Below are 15,017 nucleotides of genomic sequence, written 5' to 3' on the forward strand. Positions count from 1 at the left end.
TTGGCCAGTATGCCAAATTAACCTTCTACCAGATCATTCTTGGAGCAAATCAAAAAGCAAAACAATTCGCAGACATAAAATTCAGTTTCACCCTAACAAAAGAAAGCGACAAAAACAACAATGCAGTTCATTGTAGGGAAGTCTGTTTGCTGTGAATCCGTCACCCCGGTCTGACATCGGTGTGGCTATTATTAGCTGTAGCTGTCACTATAGCAGCGTTAGCCACATTGTTTTAACAAGCATTTTGCTAAATACAACCAACAGTTCAAAACATGGCTAATATTAACCTCAAGTTGCAAAGGATTGGATATTTGATTGAAAAATATATCCATATCGTGGGAAATTTGTCGTAGCCCTTGGTTTCAAGTGAGGTCCTGGTTTGTCTTCGTTTCGGGGGCTGTGCAGCCCTTCCCCTTGATCTTACTGAGAAATGGGACACCACTTCACTAGACGTGCACATGCAAAACCAAGAGCTAAAGAGTGGAATTGGGATTGGCCCTTTGACTCACACTGCAGCTCAAACACTCTCACCTTCCCACTCTACTGTTGGCTCTTCAATAGTTCTACATATACAAGAGTGTGTAATCAAACAACTAGTCACAGTCCAAGACTTTTTCTTTACACTTCAAGATGTTCGTTCCCTCCCACAAACGCCCTCTCAGACCTCTCTCCATCCTCCAACCTCTCTACGCTTGGGTGACATTCTCACAAAGGCAGCTGCAATTCCCTGTCCACGACAAGGTTGTCCTTGACACATTATGCAAATGTATTCAACAACGAGGACATATTCCAAGAATATTTGTGCTTCAGATGTACATTACCTTGTGTGTACACCAAATGAATCTCAGTCTCCTTGTCCTTGCGTTCTTTTATTTTTACTGCCCCGGTCATGACACACCAGCTTATCCCTCATAACCAAAGCTCAATACTCCTAGAACAGTTGGAACAGTACAACCCCCTTTTTGAATGCCAGTCTTTACCAGACTGATGAAACCATCATGGCTACACATTGCTGATAAGATGCTGTCAGATGCAATCGACAACCACTGAAATGCTCTGACTACATCTGGGCCTTTACTGCTCTCACAAGCTGTCTGTCAGAGGAGTTGAGATGAGCTCTTTTGTTCAAAAGACAAGAAAATGCTCTAAAGCAAGACTAAGCCAAAGGAAAATCTGTTCCCACAGGACAGTTTAGGGTTTCCTCTAGATTGGGTGTGTCCAGAAAGACCATATATTGAAACACTCACAAAAGACCCCTGTTCTTGCAAAGATCCATCATCAATCTTTCTACCCACAAATGTTTGTTCTTGGGGTCCTTTATCGGTTCCCAGACCAGACAAGATAGACCGTATATTTTCTTAAGAGACCTCTCATTCTGCCATGGGGTAAAAGTTAAATTTTCAGGTCAAAAAAAGATGCTTGGTCTACCAATTACCTTCTGATCAGCTCTACTTCAAAATCCTGTTTAGGCGTCTGGTCTTCTTATCCACCAGACCATACTAGTTATCTTTCCAGGAGCAGGGCCAGCATATGCTTTGTGGGGTATCTCATCATCTTAGCGGCATTCCCCAGGCCAGATGATCAACATATTCCTTCAGACAAGTCCAGGGTCAATCATGCTTTTACGTGTCATCAAAAGGTACTCTGAAACCCCCAAAAGGAGGAGTCAGACCCAGATTTCAGCTAGCTTCTGCTGACACACAAGGGCAGTTATTTTACTGTCCTTCCCGACAGGAAGGTCAAACCAGATGATCCCTCCAAGCCCTCTCTTATGGAAGACTCTTCTGACCAGATTATCGTTCCCTTTCTTTGAATGATATTAGAATAACTTAGGAGGGTCATCTTGCAACTAGGTTTCTCAGGGAACCAATGTTGCCTCATTTTTAATAAAATCTTGAGTTATCTTATATACAGATTGATAAAACTCTCCCATTCATTTCATTATAGCTGGATCAGGTTCCTAATCCAACATGATGAATTGAAGTTTTGGAGTCTGTGTCTTTGGCTAAGTCAAGGATAAAGACTTTGTGTGGAGCCCTTATCAGCCTCAGGTCCTCTCGATCTCCTTCCATTTCCATGATTTGAGATAACATTATATACTGTTTGAGCACTATTAAAGGCCAATCAAACCAAAAGTTAAAAAATAACCTGCCCAATGTGCTGTCAAGGGTGTTCGATGGTTCTGTGGGAGTCCATTTGATGCCCGAGACGATGAGCGGTTATCTTCGCAGTGCACAGAAAATAGTCTGTATCAATCAGCATGGCGGGGAGCAGACAGCTTGTTTGGACAAAGCGGTCAGAGTTATGCTTCAAGACAGCAGCCAGCTGATGTATGGAGAGAGCTGACGGAGAGTTTGTGCAGTGGAATGATTGCAAAGTTTTCTTTGCCACCTGAGTAAGATGCTGCTTATTCCTTTCTCATCCCCTCCTCCCCCCTACATCCTTCCAACGGTAGCTTGTTTAGGGCCCCATCCAACACAGTTACAACCGTAACAGTACACAAACAAGTGGGCGGGGCCTAAAGGTTTGGGAATGGTAAGTGTGGGCGAGCCAGCCATTCTGCCAGCATTTCCTGTCTCTCCTCTCTCTTTGGAACGTTTGCAACGCTGAAACTCACGTGACATTTCTTTTTGAATTGTGGTTGAGTTGATGCTGTACATGGACATACATATTTTCTTGCGTGTTGGCGTGCGTGTCCATTCACTAAGTGTTCTCCTGAAGCTGCGTGTGCAGGATACTGACTATGATATGACTTCGTTTGCACATCTATCTAAGATTGTTGGAATCCCATTTATTGATTTGTTTTATTTATTATTTGAAGACAATGCACCCTTATTTTGATTTTCCCTGATAGCTATTTTTTGGATTTGGAATGACATGATTGGTTGATTAACTGACTTGGTTGGTTTTCTTTGAGTAAATCTGTTTTATTTGGTTGGTTTTCGATCTTTTGAATCATTCTTGCAATGAATTAGAGAGGCTGTTGTCTGAGTGTGAATGCCTTGTGTTGCTTTTGTCACAACAGTTCTTCTCACGTTTTAAGGTTGACTTGATGTTGCATAATGCTCCCAACATCTTCTCCCCTTCCCCAATGACATTTTCTTTGTCGTTTACTTTCTCCTCCTCCTCCTCCTCTTCCTCCTCTTCCTCCCCACCGCATGCATCTACACATTTACAAAACATCACTTTGCCGAGTGCATCTGTTGTTTCTTTTGTCTGTGCGTTATTGAAATGTCACAATAACTGGGGACAGCATGCTGTAAAACCTCATAAGATGGAAAATATGCAAATGAGAAAGAAAACTGATTTGTTTCGGATGTGTTTTTAAGTGTTTCTGAATGCAATTTTGAAAACACAAAAACAACATGGATGTTTGCCATGATACAGTGTACTGCTTTCTTTGTTTACAACATGAGGAAACTATGCATGCAGACTTTCTGTAAGAAGTGAGGCATCGCCCACCAGAGCACAAGTGTAATAACTCATGGACCTGTCTTTATCTGCTCTAGGTCAACAATGCAACAGCCCGAGTAATGACAAATAAGAAGACTGTCAACCCATATGCAAATGGTGGGTACCCCTACAGAAAACACTTTTTTAATTGCAGAGAAAATGTAATTACAGCTCAACTTTGACATGAAGTCACAAGTTCATCAATACCAGAGCTGTACGTGCTGTTTAACCTCCTGTTTGTACATAACCGTCTGGATTATGAGTGCGACTGCACTCATACTTGACATGCATTTCACCTCTTGCTGGAGGAAACCTCTAGTGGTCACCAAAGAGTCATTAATGTACAGTTGATTTGAAAATTATTAGCCCCCGTCCCATGAGATTTTAAGTTTATTCAGATGTTTTCTAAGTGCTGTTAATCTGATCAGGTAATACAGCCTCCTTAACATCCTAGCTTTTTAATAGATGGTTAGATTATTTTGCTGTGCACACAGAAACAAAATTATTTCACGAAAAAAGAGGCTGTGGGGAGGATCTGTTTCAACCAGCACCAGACTGCAGCGCCACCTTTTGGCCTGGAGTCTCACACACACTGTGGATAAGACGTGACTTTTAACTCTACTTTTCTTTGTCTAAGACAACTTTTTCCCAGATCCAACTGCATGAGGTAAGGTATTTATCAACAGTTAGGTAGAGCTACGATTTGAAACCTGACAACAAGCTAACTTTGTCAGTTTGTAGTGTAGTTTAGCAGCTGCTATATTTATCTCGACTTACAGCCCGGTGCTCTGAGATGTGTCTGTAACATGTATTATGTTATGTTAGTGAATCCTGGTTCTGTCCTACCAGAGCTCATCTACCAACTCCAACCTCACCAAGCAGAGCTAACGTAACCTGGCTCTTCATTTTATTGCTGACTCTCAAGTTTGAACAGATCACTGCAGAATAACTGCTGACTGTGGGTTGGAGCCAACATTAGCACAAACAGGTTAACCTGTAGTTTAGCCTTCAGCCTGTGTGTTAGCCTTTAGCTTGTGCTCTATCTCTCTCCTGTTTCTCTTTCTTCTGCTCTTCTCTCCTTTTTCTGTCTGACAGTTAGCCTCCAGTGTCCACCATCACTACAAAATTAATCACAGAAATACACTGCCCCTACACTGCCCCTGCTGTTCTCATGCATGCAGCAAACTTCATCTGGCATCTGCAGCTCAGTTATTTTTTAGAAGTCATGCACTGCTGATGACCAATAACATGCAGGGAAAAATGCATGGCACACATAGCTAATAATGAATATATTTCTAGCCTTGACTACAAAAAAAGGATGAAAGTCTACAAAGATGGAAAAAAGCCACCAAAACCTGTCCTGTTTGAAGTGCATATACTTTCACATCAAAGGCACAGCTTATATTTTGTATTAATTTTCACATACACATAGTGTGTATGGCCCAAATGACTCAATCAACCTCTGAGAGCCTGTCAAGAGATTGATTTCTACCCATTACATGTGACTTTTGAAAAGCACAAAATTCAGTCATTAGAAACTGTCCCTCCTTACTTTTTGCCCAGGTGTTGACATCCCATCATCATCACCCACATCTCAGGTTTCCTCAGTAATCCAAACAGATTGGGTGACGTGCTCATCGACAGCCACTTCCCTCATTAAAGAGGGAAAATGGAGCCACTCTTAGGTTTGGAGACGGGATTAAAAATGGAGACGTCATCTTTCTGTGTCAGAGTCAGATGGATTTTGACAGAAAATGGCTGCAAGGCAGCGAGCGTGGGTCAGATCGACAACAATGTCAGACTGGATAATGAAGTGTTGAAAAAATTCAGTCAGGCAGTTGGGTCTGATTATCAGGCTAGGTTAAACACGCACCATCTCCTACGTCGTAGATTATGATTTTGACTGACTGATTAAGTTTCAAGCAGACTTTTCTCTGTGGTCTTTGATAGAGCTTGAGACTTGATGTTTATTTCCCCAACAACTGCAGCCCTGGAATTAACAGCTGTTTGTGTATCTGCACATGTGCGCTGTAATAACTCTGATAAAACATAAACAGGAGCAGAGCTTTGTCTGTGTTTTTAACCTGTTTAAGACGTTACCATGGAGAAAACCCGCTCTCTGTTTATTCTGTGTGCTGTTCAGAAGCTCATGGATCACTCTCCCATCATTATTCTGTCATTATTAGATTATTTATTAATCATTTATCCTTTATTTACAGCCTATCTGATGGTGAGCTCTCAAACTTCTTAATACAACGTAGTTCGTTGTGTCCCAGGAACACTGGATATTAGTTATTAATTAGATATTGGAAAATAAAAATTATGTTACTCTTTACAAACCTCACACTAATGAATTGAATTTGACAGACTCTGGTTATATTGATTTCATGATGGTTGTGTTCAGTATTTTGTTCTTCAAAGTCACATCAAACACTTTTCAATCCCAGATTTATGGCCTGTTTCTGAACCATCTTCAGTGCCTGTTATCAGCGCGTCTTTTCTCTTTAACTCTGGAGATGTGAAGCCCATATGGGGGCATATCTGTCAGGGAAAAGACTTCAGTGCAACCAGCTTTCATGTTCCCTTACTTATTGCTCCTTCAGTCAGTCTCCTCGCTCTTCTGAGCACGATTAACACTTTGAGACATCCTCTAATATGGTGGATCAGTAAGTACTTTCAGTGCCGTGAAGGAGAGGGGAGAGAAGAGGCTGCAGTTTATTGCTTTGAGCCACACCCTATGAAAACTACTCTACAGTTCACATGAGTGCTTCATAACTGGACAATGGAGTAAGAGTTTCCAGAATCTCAACCTAATGGGTCATTTGTGGTGTGTGCTGGACAACATGTCTGATCCAGAGTTCCCAGCTCACGCCTTTAAAAGAGTGATTAAAATAATGATAAAAATAGGTATAATAAAAATATAATAATAATAATAAATTTTATTTCAAAGCCGCCAAGGCAGTACAAAACATAGTTCAAAAAAAGCTTCAACCAAAGTTAAAAAGAAAAATAGAAATAGAAATAGAAATAGAAAATACTTTATTTATCCCTGAGGGGAAAATCAGGAGTCACTGCAGCATTTAAGAAAACAAAAGTAAGAAACAGTATAGAAAGTGCAAAAAGGTCCATGAGAAATTAGATGACGACATCCCGTCCACCACTCGTCCACCACTCTCCAGCCCAGCCAGTCTCCACCTCCACAGGGTCCAGGACTGAGCCTCCCCAGCAGTCTGTTCAGTCTCTGTCTCCTGGATCCTGTCTGCTCACAGCAGGCGAAGCACCTCTAATGTGGTGCCGGCGTCCGATGTCAGCTCCGTCAGCCACGTCCGTGAACAGCACGATGCTGCTGGGTTAGCACAGCTAGCTCACCCATCCCCCGGAGCTAGATCCCACGTTCCCAACAACGATGGATGGAAGGACAGGTCCATGTCGTCACCTCCCAGCTCACATCCGGGAACCAGCACGTCGTCCTCTCCTCCTCCTCCTCAGCTCGAGGGAAATCATCAAGCCCTACACTGGTTAGCATTGACAGGCTACAGGCTGCTAACAGCTAATTTCGCATATAAACAATGCAGCCATGGTTAGATGTAGGATCTCCAGACAAACACAGGAGAAAAGTAGTAAAAATATCACTGAAGTCACAAAAAGTTTGGTGTTCATGACCAACAATGAACCATACAAAGTAATGATCCACTCCAAATACAAAGATGACGAAAAAGACACAAAAATATTACAAGAAACGTACAAAGACGAGAGAGCTGCTGCAACAGGCAGCTACTTGGGCAGCGCCTAGCAACGAAAACGGAAAAAATGGAAAATGGATAAACATAAAAGTTTGGAGGTGGAATAGATGGGTTTTGGGCTGGGCCGGGTTTTGAGGTGTGATTCTGAAATACTCAGTGAGTCAATGTCCCGCATGTCCGGTGGGAAGGAACTCCAGAGATGGGGAGCAGAGTGAGTGAAGGACCCGGACCTCATGGTGGCCAACTGACAGGACATAACCGCTCTGTCATTGATGTCATGGGACATGGGAACACATGAGCAACTCAAATTTAGTATGATGTATGACACTGCATCGCTCTTTGGTACGAAACAAACTCTCTCAAACTTTAACTGCAGCTCTGTATGTTCCAACTTTCTCCATTTGCTCCTGACAAGATGAGCACACAAAGCAGAAGGTCTGATCACAATGGAGTCTCTCTTTCTCATTTGTCTCTCTGTCTCTGTCTGTCCCGTGTCTGCTCTCAGGCTGGAAGTTGAATCCAGTGGTCAGCGCTGTCTACAGCCCAGAGTTCTATGCAGGTAGGAGGACGTGCCCTTCTCCATCTGTCACCATCTCCTTTGTCCTTATCTTCCTCCTCCTCCTCCCTTTTGTTCTTCACTTCTTCCACATCTTCATTTTCTCCCATCCCCCTCTTTCCTCTAACCTCTGTCACCCCTCCCTCCTCTGCTTTCTTTCTGAGCAACATGCAACCAGGCAGAGTCTGTTTTTAGCCCCAGAACTCTGCTGAGTCGCTCAAACACAGCATCGAGCTGTCAAATCTTCTGGAAAACAAACATCCCGCAAGACAAGAGACATCTTCAATCTCCTCTGATCTCCCCCCAAACCTTCCCCTAACTACCACCCACCCCCCTGTCATTAACCGTGGCCATTAAGGTGAAAAATACCTGGATTTTGAGATAAGGGACTGATAAAGAGTGTGACAGAGGAGAGGTGCAGTGAAGGAAAGTGGAGGACAGGAGAGAAGGAAGTCTAATTGTCCATTTCTACAAGGGCATTAAAAGGTATGAAACATAGTTTGTAAATTAAAATCAATATTTTCAATTTCTCCAGACAGTCTTTTACCTAATTCACCCTCACATTATTTTAATTACAAAATGGTTTTCTATTGATTTACCTTTGTTTCACCTTTCAAGAATCCAAACTGCCACTGGGCTGTGTGAGCGCACGCGTGTGTGTGTGTGTGTGTGTGTGTGTGTGTGTGTGTGTGTGTGTGTGTGTGTGTGTGTGTGTGTGTGTGTGTGTGTGTGTTTATGAGGAGTTTGTAGGCTTCCTCAGACTTAGTTTTCATTAGTAGAGAGAGATGTTGATATTAACAGGTCGTACTCCCAGTAATCAGGGTTGAGGCCAGAGATCTTTTTGATTTTGCTGCGAAGTGGAGTCTGAGCTCTCAGAATAAAACACAAAAGATTTTTATTTGCAGGCTTGAATCACCTGTAGGTGTGAGCGTGTACATAGCTGGTTGTCTGTCTCATACATGTTTGCCCTGCGATGGAGGAAAAAAAAAAAAGGAAACACACTAAGGGCCATTTCTACCCCTTAGCCCTTAGTTTTTTGGCATGCACGTGAAGTGGCGTCCCAAACTCACCATAAGGTGAAGGTGAAGAGCTGCACAGCCCTTTAAACTGAGACAAACCAGGACCTCACTTGAAACCAAGGGCTATGACAAATTTCCAATCGTATATACACTTTTATCAGATATCCAATCCTTTGCTCCTCCATGTAAATAGTAGCCATATTTTGAACTGTTGGTTGTATTTTGAAATCATTCTTTATTACGACCTCGCTAACTTGCTGATAATAGCTTCACCAATGTCAGAGCAGGATGACAGATTCACAGCAAACAGACTTCACTACAATGAACGGCATTTCATGAAGGATCAGACAGATAAGCTGCATTCAGGAGCTGCATTAGATACATAAGATGCGATAAGCTAACGTTTCAGTATTCAAAAGCTACATGATATAGCTTCTGAATATGGTAACGTTAGTGTAACTAACACTGTTAGTTTTAACCTTGTTATTCCTGACAATGGTGGTCACCCCTTCCCCATGGTAAAACAGAGGGCCAAGGGGAAGTGGTAAACAAAGAGGAAGGGGGAAGATGACAATTGTTATGGGCTCTGAATTTAAAATTTAGTGTACCAACCAATGGAACAGGAAGTCAAAACCTTATAGTACACAAACTGATCAATGTCGAAAAATCATCCAAGTTAATTCAGCCCACATGTCAAACTGTTTAAAAGAGCAAAACTTAGTGTTTAATTTAAACTTAATGTGTTAAATTTTTCAACGTTTAAATGCTGATAGAAGCGCTGATAATCTGAGAGAACCTCGTGTTTGGAAGCTCTGCTCGGTCTGTGTTAAGTCCCCAGCCGTAGTCGTCTCTGAGCAGATGCCTCTTCATATCATCTGTATCAGCATCAGAGTGGAGCAGCACTGGGGAGAGTCATCAGTGTGACTTTAAGGTCTGCCCGGCCACCCGCTCCTAAAATCAAGGTGACAAAAGATGAATAGGAACAATTACCTGCCTCACTCCTCTCCTTGTCTCTCTTTGAGAAACTCTTATCCTTTGGCTCAAACCTTCCATTTTTCATCAGGTCAATGAATGATTCACTGTTTCTATTAGCATTTTATTAGATCTCCTTTTTGAAGAGATGTATAATTAGGGCTGGAAATGGCACCTCCATCTCCTTCTCAACCTTCACTCACCCTCGCTCTCAAATTAAGCTTTGTGTCAGTCGTCCCATTAAGATTAATGATAAGTTAATAACAAAAGCACTGCAATAGCTCACTCCACTCCCACTCTCTGTCTCCCTCTCCTCACTCTCTTTCTCTTCACTTTTTTTTCCACAACATGAAACTGAAACACTTCACACATTCTCTCTGGCTATCAAAAGCTGATGTCAAACACAGGCGTGCAGCTCTGTGTCCAACACGGTGCATTCAGAGCTGCTCAGACCGCTCTCTGCCAGGCGAGGCCGGGGAGAAGCTACAGGCATCCTGCTCCCCTCCCCTCCAAAACAAAGCCACTACATCCATCCAAACTGGTTTCCACCAAGCGGCAACCTCCGGTCTGGGAATATGAGACGATGCTGAAGTGCTAAAATCTGCTGTTTCTGGAGTGTTCGCTTGAGGCTGGCTCTGGAAGTACAGGAAGTCACAAACACACCAAGCCAAAACAAGTCCTTTTCAAAGCAGAAATTAACCTATTTACAGCCTGGTTCAAAAAACGTCTCCTGTCTGAGTCGCTAGTTTTACTACCAGCTCCCACTGTACGGGGGGTGAATTTTTTTCTAACGCGGCCGTTCAGAGGATATTAAGATCACAAGCTCGCCCAATAAGAGGCACAGCTGAGGGTCACATGACGGCCGGCGCCCTATGGCCGTAGGTGAAGCCCTTGCCACTACCAATATGGCCGCTATAGCCAATGTGCTTCATTTTCCGTTTCAGAAACAGACGGGTGATGTCAGCGAGACTACGTCCATGTTTTATACAGTCTATGGTTTCCACCAAAGACAGTCTGAGGCCCCACGTACGCGACACAACAACGACAGTCTTTGTCAGCCCTAACCCGCTGTTGGATGCACAAAGTGGAGCGTGGCGTCAGCATTTCCACAGAAAACTCCCGCTTGCTGTTTACAAGGCAATAGTGTTGCGGCGGTTTGGAAAAATTCACTCTGGTTTTTGTTTTAGCTCGGTTGAAACGCCATTCCCCTGTAAACGAGAGGCCAAAACACAACAATACTTTTCTGTTTTATCCCAAAACCACTGTCATGTAAACGGCCCTGAAAGCACAGACAGAGGCCAATGACCCACTGAAAACAGGTCCACAATCCACTTTAGAGGTCATCACTCACCTTTTGAGAAACCCAGCTATAGGTGATGGGAAAAGAATAGAATAGAATAGAATAGAATAGAATAGAATAGAATAGAATAGAATAGAATAGAATAGAATAGAATTGAATGTACTTTGTTAATCTCATAAGGAAAATACAGGAGTCACCTTCAAGAAGAAAAGTAAGAAAGTGTGTGGTGTAAAAGTGTCCCCAGAAACGACAGCTTGTCTTTCATTCTCCAATCTGGATCCTGTCTGCTCACAGCAGGTGAAGCTCTTCCAATGTTAGCTCTGTTAGCCATGTCTGTGAATAGCACAATGCTACTCTGCCCTCTGGTATTCCCTCTGTTGCTGGGTTAGCACGGCTAGCTCGTCCATCTTATTGGAGATAGATCTTACGTTCCCAACAACGATGGATGGAAGGACAGGTCCATGTCGTCACTTCTTAGCTCACACCTAAGAACCAGCACGTCGTCCTCACCTCCTCCTCTTCAGCTCACTGGGAAGCATCAGGCCTAACACTAGTTAGCATGGGCATGCTACAGGCTGTTAAAAGCACAAAATTGAAATGGTCAATTTTGCTGATGTTTTTGTGCAAAAACACCAAAAAAAAACATCTGTACACCAATCCAGTGGGGGTGATTTTCTCACCTTACAGTGTTATCTTTTAAGACAGCGCTGTGCTAACCAAAGATCTGTCATTAATATCTATGCCTCTGCCACCACTATCATCTGCTTCCTGACCTGAGGGGACAGATACTGTCTCTGAGTCTTTATTGTGAGTGTTTAAAGGGACAGTTCAGTTTTTTTGAAGTGGGGTTGTATGAGCTCTGTGTGACCACTAAGGACATTAGATACAGTAGAAAGTTGTCTCCTCTCCCTCAGTAAGACACAAACTTTAATCGATGGTGACGAGGAAATAGACGCCAACAGGGACAGACCGTACCAAATTCAAAGGCTATTTTCTCTGCCTACAAGAACTAAAATCAAAAAGTAATACCACAGTTTAAGAGTATGATACATAAAATTTTTTAAGTGCATTAAGTCTTCGGAAATATAAACATTTATCTGGACCTAACTAACTCATGTGTCCTTACGCGCAGCTAGTGCGCTAGTGCGCTCCGTCCCCCCTCCTCCTTCCAGCTGTAGGGAATGTAAACAAGCTCTGCTTCGAGCGCTGGTTTTAGCCTCGTGTAAGTTTGATCAAGTATCGTAATTCTTTTGTTTGTACTCTAAGGATTGTGAGACAGCGTAGGAATTTCAAAACAAGTGACTATGACAGCGACGATGAAGTTCCATTCACTTTGGAACCAAAAGGATACCAGCATGAACCAAGTAGCTACACAGAGCTGCTACAGATGGAGACTGAAAGGAATACAGGGGAAACATCCGCGGACACTGGACATCAAGATAGAGTCGGAAATACTCAGTGGTGTAAATGTCTGAGCATGACTCTATGCCCACGGATGCTGAGTGTTACTGCTGTCACGAGTGGAACTTAGTTACACACACTCTTCAGGATTTGTCTCAGTTAGAGGACACTGCTGGCTCTAAAGCTGTCTGTATAACTCATCACACAGATTTCCCTGCTCTTCTGAATTCTGGAGTGACCTGTAACAGCAACAACAACAACAGTCGTGGCAGCAGTAACACTCAGCATCTTGATGTCCAGTGTCCGCGGATGTTTCCTCTGTATTTCTTTCAGTCGCCATCTGTAGCAGCTCCTCTTCTGTGTAGCTACTTGGTTCATGCAGGTATCCTTTTGGTTCCAAAGTGAATGAAACTTCTTCGTCGCTGTCATAGTCACTCATTTTGAATTTCCTACGCTGCCTCACAATCCTTAGAGTACAAACAAAAGAATTACGATACTTGATCAAACTTACACGAGGCTAAAACCAGCGCTCGAAGCATAGCTTGTTTACTTTCCCTACAGCTGAAAGGAGGAGGGGGGACGGAGCGCACTAGCGCTGCGCGTAAGGACACATGAGTTAGTTAGGTCCAGATAAATGTTTATATTTCCGAAGACTTAATGCACTTCAAATATATTTTATGTAGCGTACTCTTAAACTGTGTTATTACTTTTTGATTTGAGTTCTTGTAGGCAGAGAAAATAGCCTTTGAATTTGGTACCGTCTGTCCCTGTTAGCGTCTATTTCCTCGTCACCATGGATTAAAGTTTGTGTCTTACTGAGGGAGAGGAGACAACTTTCTACTGTATCTAATGTCCTTAGTGGTCACATAGAGCTCATATAACCCCACTTCAAAAAAACTGAACTATCCCTTTAAGCTGCACATTAGGTCAATTCTACATCTTGCTGTGACTATATTGCTAATGAATAAACCTTGGAGAGGGGAGGAGATAGGTGGTGTGAGTCCAGGGGAATCCATCATGACAGTGTTGTTGTCCAAATTTACTGTAGGCTAAGCTATGCTAGCTCCATGCTGTAGTCTACAGCAGCTACAGCTATGTAGCTTTGCTTTACACAACTGAAACAGTGACCAGGACAGTTTGAACTGTTCACCCCCCAAAAACAAACTGTCACACAAACTGATGCCACTTACACTCCAGTTTCTGTGATGGAGGTGGAAAAACTGTGAGACACCACATGACAGGTGCTATAGAGGGGCTGGCCTTACAGACAAAAATAAGAACAAGAAAACAAACACACACGCACAAGCACAGGTATGTTCCCCTTTACATAATACGTGACCAGCCTCTAGCAGGAGCTGTGTTCTTATTGTGAACATTCGAACACCAGGGTAACATCATTTTCTGCTCTGTGTCTCCAGTTCCAGGTTTTCCATACCCAGCAGCCAGTGCAGCAGCAGCATACAGAGGAACCCACCTACGAGGCCGGGGACGGACGGTCTACAACACGTTCAGGGCGGCCGCTCCTCCCCCCCACATCCCTGCGTACGGAGGGTGAGCTCCCCGTCATTTCTTCTCCTCCCTTTATTTCTGAACAGCCCTGAATCTGCGCTCAGAGTCAGCGGAGTGCTGCATGCCGGCCTCACCTCACAGCAATAACACACTCCTCACCTCCACAGCATGCTCGACCAATCAGAAGGCATGCTCCGTGACATGTGCCTCTGCAATGACTCATGGGAAATGAACGTCAATCTGGCCTTGTACTGTGGTGTCACTGAGCAGGGGCTGCGTTCATGGTGGGATGGGAGGTCCTGCACAAAAAATCTGAACTGGGATCAAACAGTTACCAGTTAAAAAAATGACAATAAAGCAAAAACCAACCCAGCATCTGAGCAGGGTGGGGCGCGTGCAGCCAGGTCTGATTTCACATTTTTCCACTGGTTCTTGTAATTCATTCTGCATTTAACGACCACGAGCAAATGGCCATTAAGGAGGTTGGCTGAGAGTCTCGTCTTTTTTTTCTCAACACAACAACCTTATCTAACCTCATCTGCATTTATTAAAAAGCTGAGAGATGAGTGCACTGAGATAAAAAGCCAGGGGAGATTATTCTGATGTTAGGTAACAATACATTTCTGCAGGAGGAGAAAAAGAGAGAATAAGGCAGAGTTAAAAAATCATTAAATGTCTGAACTCATATGTAAAGTGTTGCAGCTTGAGATTTAGATCTGTTCCCTGTAAAAGCAAAGATTCTTTACATCCCATTCTGTTGTTTTATCCATATGCATATTTTAACACCTCAGTCAAAGTCAGAACTTGATCCAGTAAATTTGCCATTCATATCATTGTTCAGTTTTGAACTAGTTTAACCCTTAGGATCCCAAACCTGCCAGCACGATCAAAATACCTTCTTTTTTTTAAAGTGACTAGCATTTACAAACTGTTTGTCCAATCCAAGAACTAAAAAAATGGCACAAATGTCAGATTCTCAAGTCTCAGAGCGTACCTGAATGTATCACAAGTGATGTCAGCAACATGTCCATCTACTGTATGTAGAGTGGACTGCGTGGCTTTGC

At 43.1% G+C, this 15,017-nt stretch overlaps 1 protein-coding gene across 7 annotated transcripts in view; it reads left to right on the forward strand.

The window, feature by feature from the left end:
* Positions 1–15,017, forward strand: part of rbfox1 (RNA binding fox-1 homolog 1) — a 356,244-nt gene that overhangs the window by 313,763 nt on the left and 27,464 nt on the right. For all 7 annotated transcript variants that reach the window (XM_074696052.1, XM_074696049.1, XM_074696055.1 and 4 more), the window contains 3 exons: positions 3,510–3,570; positions 7,702–7,755; positions 13,863–13,995. In XM_074696052.1, the coding sequence (XP_074552153.1) occupies positions 3,510–3,570; positions 7,702–7,755; positions 13,863–13,995 (248 nt within the window). The remainder of the gene's footprint in view (positions 1–3,509; positions 3,571–7,701; positions 7,756–13,862; positions 13,996–15,017) is intronic.

Source organism: Halichoeres trimaculatus, unplaced genomic scaffold (assembly GCF_033239565.1).
Source record: "Halichoeres trimaculatus isolate MK-OKI-2021-1 unplaced genomic scaffold, fHalTri1.1 fHalTri1_scaffold_20, whole genome shotgun sequence".
Taxonomy (NCBI): domain Eukaryota; kingdom Metazoa; phylum Chordata; class Actinopteri; order Labriformes; family Labridae; genus Halichoeres; species Halichoeres trimaculatus.